The sequence below is a fragment of the Delphinapterus leucas genome, chromosome 11 (assembly GCF_059928025.1).
Source record: "Delphinapterus leucas isolate spDelLeu-1000000601 "Yukka" chromosome 11, BTC_Dleu_Yukka2, whole genome shotgun sequence".
NCBI lineage: Eukaryota > Metazoa > Chordata > Mammalia > Artiodactyla > Monodontidae > Delphinapterus > Delphinapterus leucas.
This window is the reverse complement of record NC_143139.1, coordinates 63537824-63553323: the sequence shown is the minus strand read 5'-3', so window position 1 is coordinate 63553323 and position 15500 is coordinate 63537824. Positions and strand designations below refer to the sequence as shown.

Genomic DNA, 15500 nt, shown 5'->3' with positions numbered 1-15500 from the left:
TCTACCTGGTTTTTCTAGCTAATGGAGCTTTGAAAATACTGTCTACCAAAAAGAAAAAGAGGGCTTCCCTGGTGGCGCAGTGGTTGAGAGTCCGCCTGCCGATGCAGGGGACACGGCCTCGTGTCCCGGTCCGGGAAGATCCCACATGGCGCGGAGCGGCTGGTCCCGTGAGCCATGGCCGCTGAGCCTGCGCATCCGGAGCCTGTGCTCCGCAACGGGAGAGGCCACGCCAGTGAGAGGCTCGCGTACCGCAACAACAACAACAACAACAAAAAGATAACATAATTTCCCCTAAAATTAGGCAATCCTACTGTGACACTCAGGTTCCATAGCCTGGATGTAATTTTCTAATGTGGCCTCAATATAAACAAAGCATCAACATGATGGGACTTGGAAAGCCAGTGACCTCAAGAAGCAGCACACATCTGTCCTCAAATTCTAAGTTAAACATTGATGGTAAATTTTTTTTTTTTTTAAAATCAGGCAAGCATTTCAAAGGCTGCTGTCTACATTCTCTCTTTATGACTTAGGCTATCCAAAAATATGTTCAAAAATCAAAACACAAAACTCCAGACTCTTGACCTATTTGAATATTCTAATCTCACTCTATTTTTGCTTTCTGACACTGAGATACAATTAAGAACAGACAATTCCTGACACTATGCTGGTTCCTAAAAGACAGTTCCCCTCCTACACTAGCAGAAGGAGAAAATTCAGGGAAGCTCCTTGTCGGAATATTGATTTATACATGCAGAAGTAACACCTTAAACTGAAGAGCAGTTGGTTAACTTTTGCTAAATAACCTCTCACCACATTCCAGAGTGTTTGCAGCTTAGAGAATGAGAAGACATGACTAGAAGTATTTTTAAAACAAAAAAAAATTTTTTTCCCTTTTTTTTAAAGGGTTTTTTTTAATTATGTGTAACACAGACAAAGTTATTTAAGTCAATCAATTTTTAAGGAATTTCACACGTTCTGATTCTTTCCACTGCCAATCACCTTAGTTTCTCCTAACTCATAATCTTCAAGATAAAACAGCCCTTTCAAAAATAAGTTATCATGTGAGTCAGCCCACAATTCTTTTAGTTAGGCTTCTTTGATCTCCAATGAAATATGGACACACTTCAAAATTCCCCACCTGTAATCTTTGGGATCCAATTTCCTCAAGCGATTTACTTTAGGACCATGTTCAGGGTCAGGAGATGGATCTGCCTGGTTCTGACAGGCAGAACCAGGGTTTTTTAGAGGGTTTGACACCCTCTAAAAATGTATTAGGTTCAAATCATATTCACTCCTAAGCCATCACACCCTAGAACAGTACAGATCATTGGGATATGCCAATACCTAAGGTAAAAAGTTTGTTAGGTTTTTCATAGTTTACTTGGCAGCTCTGTCTTGTAGTTCTTTCCCACAGATCTAACATGTAGTTCTATGAGTAAAGGAAACCACACAGTTAATCTATGAGGTGTTTCCAACGATGTAGGTTTACAGAAAAAGCCCCATCGGGATAGACCTCAACTTTTTTCCCTTCTAATAGAATTGTCTGTAGGGCCTCACATTTCACTCACAAATCCTCATCTCTACACTCCAGTGTTATCTGAAGTCCAGAAAATTGTTCTTGCATATAAACTAATTATGTTCCACCCGAAAACAAAAATACTGATTTAGAAGGTACTTTCAGAAAGGATGTTGAAAGGAGGGGCTCATTTTAGAATGAAGGGCATTACCCCTAAGAGCACTGTTCTGTAAGCGTTTTAGATGGTTTGCCCAAGGCTGGATTCGCTGTGCTCTGGGTCCTCCTACTGCCCGGTGCACTCCTGTGTTTTCCAAGCTGGACTCCCGCCAGCTCCTGGGGGCCAGGTAAGACCCTGTGAGCACCCTGGCATACGTGCCTGCTTCACAGTCTTGCTGTGTTCCATCAGGGAGAAAATAACTGCATGTTATTAGCAACTTGGGGGACATTTAAAAGGGAGCAAAAAAGCAATCTAAATGGTTTATTTGTTCCCTGAGTTCTCCTGAAGAGATAAAAAGAGAGAAGAGAGGAGATAAGGCTGGCAGGGGACGCCAAGGGGCAGAAGTTTTGTTTGCAGTAGACTGACAGAAACCTCCCATCAGTCTTCCCCAAAGCTTAGGTGCCATTCCTCTTTGTCTTCAGGCACTTGAAATCTGGAAAGAGTGGACAGGAGTGAGTGAAAGAGATACTGAGACTGTCAGTGGTGCTATAGTGAGAGGAAAAATACTCCTGAAACTGCTAAATGGTACTGGAAACAATGAATCTCCCCCCACTCCACCCCCATAGAGCAAGTGATTTTCTACTCAATGTATCTGTTTACTTTAGGAATTCATTTGGCATCAGACAGAGCTGGGTTTGAAAAATAACTTTTTTTTTTTTTTTTTAATAAATTTGGTTATTTTTGGCTGTGTTTGGTCTTCGTTGCTGCGTGCGGGTTTTCTCTAGTCGTGGCGAGCGGGGGCTACTCGTCCTTTCTGTGTGCTGGCTTCTCATTGTGGTGGCTTCTCTTGTGGAGCACAGGCTCTAGGCGCGCGGGCTACAGTAGTTGTGGCTCACGGGCTCTAGAGCGCAGGCTCAGTAGTTGTGGCTCACGGGCTTAGCTGCTCTGCGGCATGTGGGATCTTCCCAGACCAGGGCTTGAACCCGTGTCCCCTGCATTGGCAGGCAGATTCTTAAGCACCGTGCCACCAGGGAAGTCCAGAAAAAATAACTTTTTAAAGGCCACATAATGTAGAATTACATTGATAGGCAGTGTCTAGAATAGCCATCCATAGAGACAGAAAGTAGATCAATAGTGGCCTGGGGATGAGGGCTGGGAATGGGAGTGATTGCAAATGGGCACAACGTTTCTCTTTGGGGTGATGGAAATGTTCTATAATTAGGTTGTTCTGACAGTTGCACAACTCTATGAATTTTCTAAAAATCATTGGGAAAAAAACAAAAATAAATTTCAAACACCTAAGTACATATCGTTGTACATTTTTCAACAGCATTTTACACACAAGGAAATGAGGCTCAGAGAGTTGATGGGATTTGGAGCCCGAGTTCTGTCCTCATTTGATCCCTGCCACATGTTCTCCTAAGAGCTAACTACTGTGATGTGCAAAAGTAGTAAATACTTTCCTTACTTCCAAGGAGCTTATACTCCTGTAGACAACAAAACAAGTAAACAAGGCATCTTTTTATGTAACAGCACAAAGCGGCTTGGCACTGACACTTAGAAAACAGGGATGTGTGTCATGAGGTGCCAGTCGTACAGTACAGCGGAAACAATACGCTGTGGGTTAGAGATCAAGGTGATGCTGAGCATTATCTGGGCACTTAGTGAGAATGAGGAAGAAGAAACTATAGAATCCCATTAGAGTAAGCATCAGTGCATTCCTGTATAGACACCAAGATGCGTGTGGGACTTCTTGGGGGTAAAAAATGTTCTGCAGCCTGACTGGAGTGGTGCTTATATCGGTGTATACAGTTGTGAAGACACATTGAACTGTACACTTCATATCTGCATTTTATTATATGTCGAGTTCTACCTCCATTAAAAAAAGGCATGATGCTGCTAGTCAAGGCACAGAAAAGAGCAAGGAAATAACTGGAGGAATCTCTGAGAGCCTACCGTAGGAAGACAGACTGCAAAAGGGAGTGGGTAGTTCTAATATTTAGAACATTGTTCTTGTGTCAGGACAAGCAACCCTGAAGCTTCTACCCTACGAGAGAGTACGCTAGTAGAAAATGGCTTTGGAATCAGAAAAAGGGTGTCTGAATCCTGAGTTCTCACTGGCTAGCCACGTGGCCTGAGCCTGGGTTCTTCATCTATCCAAGGGGTCTTAGCATTGACCTTACATCAAGAGGTGTGGTGGTGAAGAGCAGGATCCTGCAGACACATGTTCTGATTTAAAGGGAGACTGGAATATTTTGAGGAAATATCCCTCAACTTTGGAAACAGTATTGGGAGAGGATTCCCAGCATACATCAGTTCTGTTTCAGATGGAGCCCCAGGTCAACCTAGAACATCATGCTTCCATGATTAGGGTTTCAGTGCCTGAAATAACATTTTTTTTTAAACTGCTTTATTGAGGTTATACTTCACCTACTAGAAAATTCACCTTCTTGAAGGATACAATTCAGTGGATTTTAGTAGATTCAGAGTTGTGTTAACCATCACCACTATCTAATTTTAGAATACTTTCATCAGCGCACAAAGAAACTCATACCCACCAGCTGTCATTCCTCATGCCGCCTCCTCTACTGCCCCCCACCCCACCCTGCAACTCCCAGCCTTAGGCAACCATTAATCTGCTTTCTGTCTGTGTGGATTTGGCTGTTCTGGTCTATCCATGTTGTAGCACGTATCGGTGCTACACTCTTTTTTATGGCTGAATAATATTCTATTGTATGACTATAGCATGTTTTGTCTAATTATTCACCAGTTGATGGAAATTTGAATTCTTTCCACTCTTTGGCAATTGTGAAAAATACTGCTACGAACATTCTTCTACAATTTTTTGTGTGGAAATGCATCTCCACTTTGGGGGGCGAGGATAAACCTAGGAGTAGAATTGCTAGGTCATATGAATCCTCTCTGTTGAACATTTTGAGAAACTGCTAAACTGTTTTCCAAAGTGGCTACACCCTTCAGAGCTGTGTGAGGGTTTCGATTTTGCCACATCTTCACCAATACTTGTTACTGACAGTCTTTTTGACTTAGTAGGGCCTGGACTTTGAATTCTTTTTTTGTGGTGTCAGAGCATAGAGAAGTGTGTGGTCATTGGGGCCACACTGTGTTAGTGCCACCTTCCACTCATGCGTGCTAAGCCTTACCCTGGATTGGCCTTGTGACCTCTTCTCCATGTCACCCACAGTCTGTCTTCATCCACAGTCTGTCTTCATCCACAGTTTCTCGCACATGGGGGCTAAACTTGGATATCCTGTCTTTCATCAGAACTGTATGCTAATGTCCTCTGAACCCTAAGGCTGTCTCAGTCTCCTCACAAAAGAAAGTATATAAGTCTAGTGGTCAGAGCAGTGCTTTTTCAGTGGCAAGGAAATAAAGGCTCTGATCAGTGTCTTCCATAATAAGAAAACCTAGTATTTACTGTGAGTTTATTAGGTGCCAAGTATTGTTTAAATGCTTTAAATGAATTATCTTTTAGAGTGTATCACAACTCATGGAGGTGGGTAATATTAATCCCATTTTACAGAAGGGTTAAGTAACAAGCCTAAGGACACCAATAGTAAGTGGAGTCATGGTTGGATACACATCGGTTGAGTCCAGGCTCAGAGCTTTTATCTACCTGTGGTACTGTCTCATAATTAAATTATAATTGACTACGCTTAATGGGTCTGTTTATCTTCACCACTGTTTTTCTAGAAGCTAGTACAGTCCCTGGCTCACAAAAGAACCCTAATAAATATATGTTGAATAAATGAAAGAATGAAGGAATAAAAGTAATTTGCAGTATTTAAGGCCTCTTGTTCACAATTGGAAAGAACCTTAGCCACGTGTAAAACAAGTAGGTTTGCATGTGTGTATGCGGGCTCCCTCTCTTTCATCCTTTAATTATTTAAGTTCTTCTTTATCAGCAAGTCCTCATTCTTCTCCCTTATTCTTTAGTACAAATAGCACAACTGAATTGCTGACATTTCATCTAATTGCAGGGTAACAGATTGTAATGGATTAAAGATTTCACAATACAAACATTTGGCTTGCTCAAAGCGAGGCAGGAGTAAAGCAGAAGGTGAAAACATTTTATTTGAAGAAGTCACAAACAAGATAATAAAAAAAATTGTTCCAAAGCATATGATGAACCACCAGAAAAGATGACATTGTAAAAGATCCAAAGGTGTGGAATCGGAGGACAGGACAGAACGAGACATTCTCCTGCATTGATGACACTGCTTCCCACTCAGAATCCTCTTTGCTATTTCAATAATAAAACAACCAGATACAGGCAAGATTGCGCTTGTCTATATCATTTTTCTCACTCTTCTTTTGTTTTCTATTCATTCCTATTTCAGTTCCCACTCCTCACTTTATGCTCCTCCAATCTACATTCATGAAATCCATGCTTCTAAACCACTTTGCTGTATTTAAAGTTCGACTGAAAACTCTCACTCTTTATTCTTTAAATAAAAAAGAAAACTAACACCTACACTAGTTTCTATTAAAACAGATTTCCTTGGCACTACATGTATCCAGAACTTATATCTCTTGATGATTTTTCCTATAGTGACCCATTTGAGAGACTATATAATGATGTTATTGCTCAAAACATTTTGGTCAGAGTCAGAATAGAAGTCTCACAAGAATATCCACTTCATTACTTGATCATAATAACTAAAACTATTTTACTCAGTTGGATCATCACCTTATAGGCCATACTTGGAAACAGCTTATGACCATTTCAATCAAACTTACCTTTTAAAGACAGGCCACAACTGAGGACAGAGAGAAGACTGTATTGTATACTGAGAAAGACTTTTGGAGAGAGGGGCTGGAATTCAAAATATGTACCATATAGGCAGTAGTACAACTGGAATAACTGGGTATCCTTCAAAGATGACTTCTCTGAAGGTGGTATGACTCATGCATGTTTGTAAAAGAAAATTTTTATTTTAATTTGTCCAACCGATTCACTTGGAAATACTTATTTAAGCACTTGGGATGTTCCAGGCACAGTGCCAGGCACTGGGGATAAGAAGAGAAACAAGACTGGCAATATCCTTGGACTCACTGAGTGTTAGTCAATTAAGTAGCAATATGGCAGAGGAGAGAGAGAATGGGTTTGGGAGTCAGACCTAGGTCTAAATCTTTATTCTGGTGCTTACCTTCTGGGTGCACCGGGCCAATGGGGATTGGCCAATCCCAAACAGGGATCTGAAGAATGACCCCATAGGACTGCACCAAGGATTACCTGAGATCATGTGAGAAAAGCACTTACTAGAGTGCTTGGCATAGAGGTGGGGCTGGCTTTCATATTCCAGCTCTTGTCCTTGGGAAGAACAAGTTTTACGAGCTTTATTTAGCGTCCTGAGTTTAGGTTGATCAGTCGGACATTGTAAGGGACAAACTGTCACTAAACTACTTCATTCAATCTTATTTCTCAGGATATCTGTTCAAGCTTTCACTCTACTTCTACCTGGGCCTGTCATTGGCGGTCTTAGCTCTGTCAGCTGGCTTTTGTTCACCTCTTAACTTTTGTAAGGCACTCTTAGTTTCCTTCTGCCTATTCAAATTCTACTCAGTTTTAAAGACTAGCTCACTTTTTTCAACTCTTCCACGGACCCTCCCTGTCCGTACCTTTTCTTTGTGCCTAAAACATACGGTGCCCCGTAATTTATACTTCAGATCTGGCTCTTTACGAAACTGCTTTTGTTAATTTTCATTACGAAATTTTGCTACTATTATTGACCATTTCCCATATGTGAATCTTAATCTTCCATTCCATGCACTTTACAGTGGTAATTTCACAGATATTCAATATATGTTCTGAATAAATGAATGGGAGTTTAAATTCTATTTAATGAATTTTTTTATTGGAAAGCAAAATCCCTCTGCCTTCGTTAAATTCATCAGCAATCATGAGTGAATAATAACATGTTTGTGTTAATGAGTACCTTTGAATTTTAGGGCTTTGTATCCTGGACAGGACCTTTGAATTTTAGGACTTTGTGTCCTGGACAGGAATTCATGCTAAGTATTTATGAAATATTATGAAGAAGAAACAAAAATGCCATAGCTATTTACTGTTTTTTTTCTTTTGCTGTGTTACATTTGCAGTGTATTAAAATATTTGAGAAGGAAAATATATATGTAGATTTTAATCAGTTGAATGTTGTCAAAGAAAATTGACCAAATGTTGAAATTCCAAAATAAACAAGCCAAAGCTGAGGAAAAACTAATTTGTATCAGTTTGGTTTTGCTCTTTTTTTTTTTTGCATTTAAGTTGAGTTTATAGCTACACTTGGAGGCTAAAGAGACTGAGAGAGACTGTTTAAAGCAGGTGGTATTGTGAAGTAGAAAGAGTGGTGAAGTAGAAAGACCGGTGTTTGAAGTTTAGCTCTGGCATTGGTTGTGTGAACTTGGACAGACTACTTAGACTTTCCTGGGCTCAGGTTTGTTTTTCCCCTCGTTTTGTAAAACAGATTTAATATGCCACTTTTGAAGACTGTTGTGAAGTTTTTTTGTGGACACACAGTAGATTCTCAGTAAATAGTAGCTCTTATTATTATTGGTGTTTATAACTTAGGTAGAGAAGTTAAGGGAAGCTTTTAATAAGATGAATTTTGGAACCGAGGGAGCTGGGTTGGAAATCCAGGCCTCTGGGCGATGACAGCTGTGAAGGGGAGGGTAATGCAGTAGGTTAAGGTATGATAATGGGGGAACCATGGGAGGTCGTCAAAGGGCATTTTGAAAATGTCCAGGGTCTCTCCCTTCACTTAATTCTTTAGAGTCTAAATTTATTTTTTCTAGGGAATTCACAGTAAAAAAAAAAAAAAAAAAAGGGCCAACTAAAGAATGTCGCTTGCTGTCTGGTTCTACAAGGATTGAGTCATTAGCTACTGGAGTTGCTGACCTTTAACATACCCTGAAAGGAGCTCAGGGTGGAGATCAGGAATGAGGCACTCTGTGCTCTGGGAAAACTGGCAGAACAAGGCTTTCAGATAGTTAGATATTTTCAGGAGAAAATCTTATGAACCCAAATTCTTGCATCTTCCCATACTTTAAAGCACTAAAATCATTAACTCAGATATCTTTTCCTCGTGGCTATTAGCAACCTTCTACAGAGATGTGCGTTTGCTTGCCAAACCTCTTTGCCAAGATCACATATATACTAACCTCCCCCCTTATGTCCTCCTGAGAGTTCCTTGGAGCTATCTGAGAGGCTGTCTCTGGGGCTACAGTCCTCAGTTAAGTCCCCAATAAAACTGAAGCTCACAGTTCCCACATTTTTATTTTAGCATCCAAATGATACCAAATTTTCATTTAGAATCTCAGTGAAGTGAGAATTTGTTTTCATCCATTTGTGCCTGAAAAGGCTTTTTAACTAGAAAGGCAATCAAATTACAGTCCTACACACTAGAAGGATATTTCCAGTTATTCTTTCCTATGATGTTTTTAGAGACCACATCATGAAGCCGACAATTCTTATTATGCATAGCAATACAGTTATAATTGGTGATTGAAATTCTGACCAAACTCAGATGCAAGTAAACCACAGCTATGGCCAAAGACATACCAAGAAATCAAATGCAACTCTACTTAGTTTAAAGGGAAACTATTATGTTGCACGTACCACAAAATGGACACATAGATACTAAGTACACTAAAATATATCATGGTCTTAATATAATATTATTGAATTGTTTTATATCTATTTTATTATAAATCTGACTAGCAACAAATATTCTAGATACAATAAACTTAGATTTTGTTCATATTCTTGGACTTCTCCTTGGAATTGATTCTTTCCCATTTCCCTCTGGGTAAATTTCCATGTTGCCAGCAGAGACTCAAATCAGAGCTTTAACTAAATCTTAACTTTAAATAAAAGTTAAATTAAGCTGAGCCACAAGCTCTCCGTGCATCATGGAAACAGGATAAAAAGGTTTATAGAGAGGAAAGAGATCCTGAATAAGCCTTTACCCCTCACCTCCCCCCAAAAAATTAGTGAGAGAAACTCATCATTTTCATGACCATCAACAAAAACAATTAGAATGATTTTGCTAAGCATCTATACTGCCTCCCTTTGATATAAAAAGACTGAAAAGACAAAAGGGTACTAAATCACTTTCATTGTTTGGTGCTAAGATACTTTATTGATGGTTTTTCAGAATACTTTAGACTTCATTTGTAAAATAAGAACACAGTTACCATAACATGGACTTTAAAATGGAAGTTTTGAAGCATCTCTCATGTATAATAAGCAACTCTGCCCCATTCATTAATTCAAAAATATATTTCAAATATATATGCTTGCCTCTGTGATTAAACTTGGTTTCACAGTTGGGAACAATCTGCCTACAGTCCAGTGGGGAAGACAGACAATGAAGAAGTAAAAATAAGTATACCTTCCTGGAATGCTGTGGGTCAAAATGAGTGTCTTTGTTGCATTTTTCTAATGTGATATTTTGTGAGTGACAAGGTAGATTCTTACTGGCTTCCATATTAAAGTTCCTGCACTTAACCTTTTATGAGGATTTCGTTCAGGGCACTAATTCGTTGTGCAGAGATTCTTGGAGGGCGTGAGCTACCATCTGACTGCTAAGTATACTTAGAAACAGCATCAGTTCTTTCATGATCCTTGGACAAAAGAGATGCCATAAGGAATAATGACTTGAACGCATTCCAAAGGAATATCAAGTAACTTATCATAAGCTTAAAAAACTTTGGATTTTTGATTGAATATGTATTCTCCAAATGCTTTTCTGCGAATTAAATGTTTTTCTAATTAGACTTAAAAATGTGAAATTTTCTTGCAAAACTGATTTTCTATTAAGGCACTAAAGTAGTTTCTCTTCCCTTCTGCTTGGGTCCTAATTAAATTATGTCCCAACTTGTTTTAATTCAGCAATCAGTTTTTTTCCCATTTGTACTAGATTACAGAATCTCATTTAAAAATCACTCTTTAACGAATTCTACACAAAGCAGAGGTGATGGACATTTTCTAATGGAGACAAAATAGTACTGGTCAAGTTATGAGACAGACTCCTTAAAAAAAAGGGATCCAGTTGCATTCTGGTGGTATTTTATGCTGTTTTTAGGGATTAAAAAGTAGTAGTGGAAGGCATAGGGATGAAAAATTAGGAACGAATGCTAAAATAAAAAGGGTCTAATGCTTTGAAGATGTACTTGATGCTGGGGTACAGGACTGACTGATACAGTTGCTGCAATGATCATAAATAAAATTCATTAAAAAAGAAAATGGGGTCATAGCTATTGATCATAATATTTGAAGTAATTAAGTGAAAATATTAAAAGAATGGATTACTCCAAATATCTGGAGGTTGGCTTCAGGTTTGACTTATGGATGACATAAATATTCTTGAATGATTAAAAGGAAGAAAATCTTAAAAATTCACCAGGTAGCCTGAGGCTATACATGTTAGAAGCCTTTTGCCAGTGGTAGAATTGTACATACTGATTATAAAGGATGATGTTTGAGGCCTTAACCTGAAAAGGGGGAAAATTAAGACAATGGTTTTATGCGTAACCATCTCTGGAAACTCAAAGGACTTCTGTTTTAAAGAGACAAAAGGAAGAGAAAGGTTTAGCTGTCTTGCAAGGTCAGATTCCATCTTCACCTGTTAGCAGGTGGAAGGAGAGTGGGTCATCAGTCATGCAACATTAAACAAAAAAAAAAGGCAAGCGAACCTGAACTACTAGTAAGGGAGGGGACTTGGATTGCGTTAGTCATAAAAACATAAAGTCAGGATGGAAACTTCAGCACAGAGGTTTTCTCCACGGGCTAGAATCTAACAATGGGATTTGTGTGCTTGCTGAAGCTCTTCTGGCCTAATTTCTCTCGTCAACACCCCCTGTGTTTCAAACATGTGCTTAGTAACTTTTAGATAAGGCTCCTTTCCAGTTTCTCCCCAATTGCTTGCGTATTTAATTGCTTACTAAGATAACACATAATCCTTTAACTTACGTAATTGCTTCATCATCTTATGACTTTTATATTTTTAAACTTTAAACAACAAAGCCTACCCCATGCTATCAAAACCCTGGGGTTGGATCCTAGTGGGCTGTATTTAACCCGTTTAAATCCAAGTCTCTCCTTGAACAGACTATTAATGACTAGCGGTTCAGCTTCTAGATTCCAAAGCTGTTTCTTGAATTCCTTTTTCTCGCTTTCTTTGGTATCTTTCACTCATTATGACATTAAAAAGAAGATTTAACACTTTAGAGGAAAGCAAAACAAAAATCTTAAACAAAATTGCTCATATAAAATGGAAAAAGAATTTTGTTTGAAACCGTGAGAACTAAAGTCAATCTAAGACTTCAGTTTATTCAAACAACTATGATTTTCTCTAGTTAGTGAACAGTAGCATGAAAAGACAGCACGTTATCAGTGAGAAGTAATTCTTTAGACATAAAATGTAATTGGAATCTTATTTATTAGGAGAAAGTTTATACCTGAAGCTAGTTATCCAGAGATATTTTGTAAGCTAGACATCTGTTTTATAAGGTTTCCTATATCATGATAAAAGGAAATAGTCACTCAACTGAAAACCAAAAATTATTCCCAAGTAGATACCAAAGAGGAAAGGCTCCAGGGTTTAAAAGTACAGTTATAGAATTATTTCCCATTAAAAATCTCCAGAGCCATTCAGTAAGTACAGTGGTGGTGAGGAAAAGAGTAGAGCAATTCACATAGAGGAAAAAGAGTAGAACAAATAGGGAGATGAAAGCACAAGAAAGAAAGGACACAAAAAAGATTGGTCAAGAAGAAAGAATGGGAGATCTCTTGCTTGTTGAATATGTCAAATAGCAGGCTCCATGCTAGGTACTTTATACTCTATCCTATTTAATCTGTAAAATAAGATAATGTTAGACCACTTACTAGATTAAAAAAAAAATCCTGAAGCTTGGAGAGCATAAGTGACTTGTCTAAGGTCTCTGAGCTAGTAAATGGATCTGTAGGGATTGAAACCCAGGAGTGTTTGATCTTAAAGGCAAGACTTTTACTAGAAATCAGTCTAGCTGGCAATAAGCGAGGCAAAAACTGCAGTGAGGGAGGAAAGTGAGGCAGCACTAAACTCCATGAAAGCAAGAGCAGTGTCCAGAGCAGTGTCCACCCTTTTCACGTTTCTTTTTTTTTTTTTTTTAACACCTGGCACAGTTCTAGGAATATAGCAGTACATAATAAACGTTTGCATGGTGAATCTTTTTTTTTTTTTTTTTGGTACGCGGGCCCCTCACTGTCGTGGCCTCTCCAGTTGCGGAGCACAGGCTCCGGACGCGCAGGCTCAGCGGCCATGGCTCACAGGCCCAGCCGCTCCGCGGCATGTGGGATCTTCCCCGACTAGGGCACGAACCTGCGTCCCCTGCATCGGCAGGCGGACTCTCAACCACTGCGCCACCAGGGAAGCCCTGGTGAATCATTTTGAGTAAGTTGGATCACAAAAAAAATCTTTCATAGGGAGAGAAGATGAGGAGGAAGGAAGTTATAAAAGAGAGAAAACGGGCAATTCAGGGGGTGAGAATAAAAACGTGATTCTTTTTGGGCAGTCTACCTAAACTTGTAGATTCTAGCGTCACACCTGTCAGCTTAGTGTCAAGTGTCAAACTCTGCCCGTATTCAAAGAATTTTTTAAAGAAGAAAATGGCTTGATGGATTACATTTCCTAACACAGACAAAAATATTTACCAACTTTTCAGAAGCCCAGGGGTGTAGTCTTGGAATCCCATACTACTTGATAGTGACTAGTTGGAGGGGAAGGACATGAGCCATGCCCTCTGGACAGGTGGGCTTGTGAAGGACAAGTGGGTCCTATCTGGATACTCGACCAAGAAGCCAACCAATAATCAATGAACAAAAACCTATCAGTTAATAATACTTGTTATGGTCCCACCCCTATCCCCCAGCCACAAGGAACTTACAAAGTCAAATATGTCAATAAAATATAAAAATTCAGTGAAACAGCTCACTACTTTGTTAAATGACTAGCAACATTATGATTAAAGGATTAAATGTTTTTCACACAGATGTTGCATTTTAATATAGATATTGGTCTACTCATAGGGAAGAACTACTTAAATAAGTTGTAAAACTTAAAAACTCCATATTATCCTTGGGTGGTTCTGTCCACAGGGGCGGTAAATCTATTTCAATATCCAAGAATTTAATTTTGACTAAACGTTTTCCTTCCAAAGAAAAAGCAGAACTTAACTCAAATAATTTTGACTCGTTTTTTTTTACAACGAAGTAATAATTTTAGAGCACTAATAAACTTCAATTTCAGTATAGTAATAAATAAACCTGTTCTAAAACCTCAATAATAATAATGGTTACAGAAAACCTTAGGTTGAAAGGATTCCCAGGTGATGTTCTTGGCTGAGTTTCTCTGAAGGCTTGGGTTACTTTCTGATTTCCCTGGTGGCCCCAAAGTGACCACACCTTACAGAATCCAAGGCGTCTAGTGATCCTGAATGACAAAGGCTGTTGGCAATCCCTTGGGTAATTATAAACCCATGTTAGGAACAAAAAAATGGCTGGAAAAGGAGTTGCTTTAGGAATTCAGAGAAGCTAAGAATTGTTTGCCTTTCTGGTATTGGCCTGTTGAGACACTGGCTCAGAAAAGCGCTAGTGTCAGGCTGGCATAGCATAATCAAATAGAATTGATTATTATGCAGTTTAAATGCACTAAGGCTACTGAAATTCCCTTCTTTAAATCACAGAGAAATCCTGGGCTAACCTATTAAAAGTGGGGCAAAACAATGTGAAGAATACTGTAAAAATGTGAGTCACTTAAAAAGTGGATTTAATATCTGCCTTTGTGAATTTTATTTGACGTTTTACCCATTGTGCTCTGATATCTTTAGGAGAAACAATGAACTGTCTGTAATATGCAGAAATAATCAAGGAAAAAGTGCCATTTCATTTCTATTTAATAGCTATACAATCTATGTAGAAAACAAAATCTTTGTGGAAAAATACAAAGGAAAAGATGACTTTTCACTGTCCTTTTAAAGAAGCAGATTGTGTGTGTGTGTGTGTGTGTGTGTGTGTGTGTGTGTAATCTAAGCTTTTAGAAGTGGTGTGTGTGTCTGTCCCCTCAACCCCGGGGAATTATCTGTAGACCTGCACAAATCTTTGTTTTCTTTCAAATAAGACCCAGAAGATCAGTATACTTTTTTTACGAGGTTATGCAATCCCCTCACCCTATTTTGCTCGCTGTCAGAAGCTGGAGGGCCACATCACTCACGTCACCCCAGCAGCTCTCAATAGGTTAGTATGAGAGTAGCAACTCGCGAGTACAGCTTGTCACATTAGAAATGCTAATGTTTTTCTTACCTCTTCCTTCTCTGCACTTTGCAGATCACGCCACTCCTCAGTTACGTGACCGAAATCCACTGTGTTCATGGGGACTTTAAATTCCCCAATGATGTCATGCTTGGAGAAACGATCAAAATCATAGACAGCCATCACCAGAGTTTTGCCACCCAATTCCGAATACGGCACCTAAATAAAAAGATGAGGACAAAATATCTGGTCACAAAAAATGCTTAAAACATGTTACCTGTTTATAGTCTTTAATTTTAATATTTATGTTGGATAAACAGAACAGGGAGATACTTGTGTTTTGGGGTTTTTTTCCTTAAATTGAATCATTTAACTAACTGCTTGGGGCTTAAATTACTTGGGAGAAAATGGGGACTTACCATAGTGATTTATCACTTTATCCCAAAGTTCTAGAAGCTGTTAGTATTATTAATAATAGCTCATACTATTAGTCAGGCTAGAAACACTTCAAGATTAAT

The 15500-nt window shown here is 38.9% G+C and overlaps 1 protein-coding gene and 1 non-coding gene across 2 annotated transcripts in view; both read right to left on the bottom strand.

Moving 5' to 3' along the window:
* SYT1 (synaptotagmin 1) overlaps nt 1–15500 on the bottom strand; it is a 194144-nt gene that overhangs the window by 116534 nt on the left and 62110 nt on the right. The window contains exon 5 of the mRNA XM_022559918.3: nt 15034–15201. Coding sequence (XP_022415626.1) covers nt 15034–15201 — 168 coding nt within the window. The remainder of the gene's footprint in view (nt 1–15033; nt 15202–15500) is intronic.
* Nucleotides 1389–1519, bottom strand: LOC115803538 (small nucleolar RNA SNORA18). The gene has a single exon (XR_004024277.1). It is a non-coding gene; the product is annotated as a small nucleolar RNA SNORA18 (small nucleolar RNA).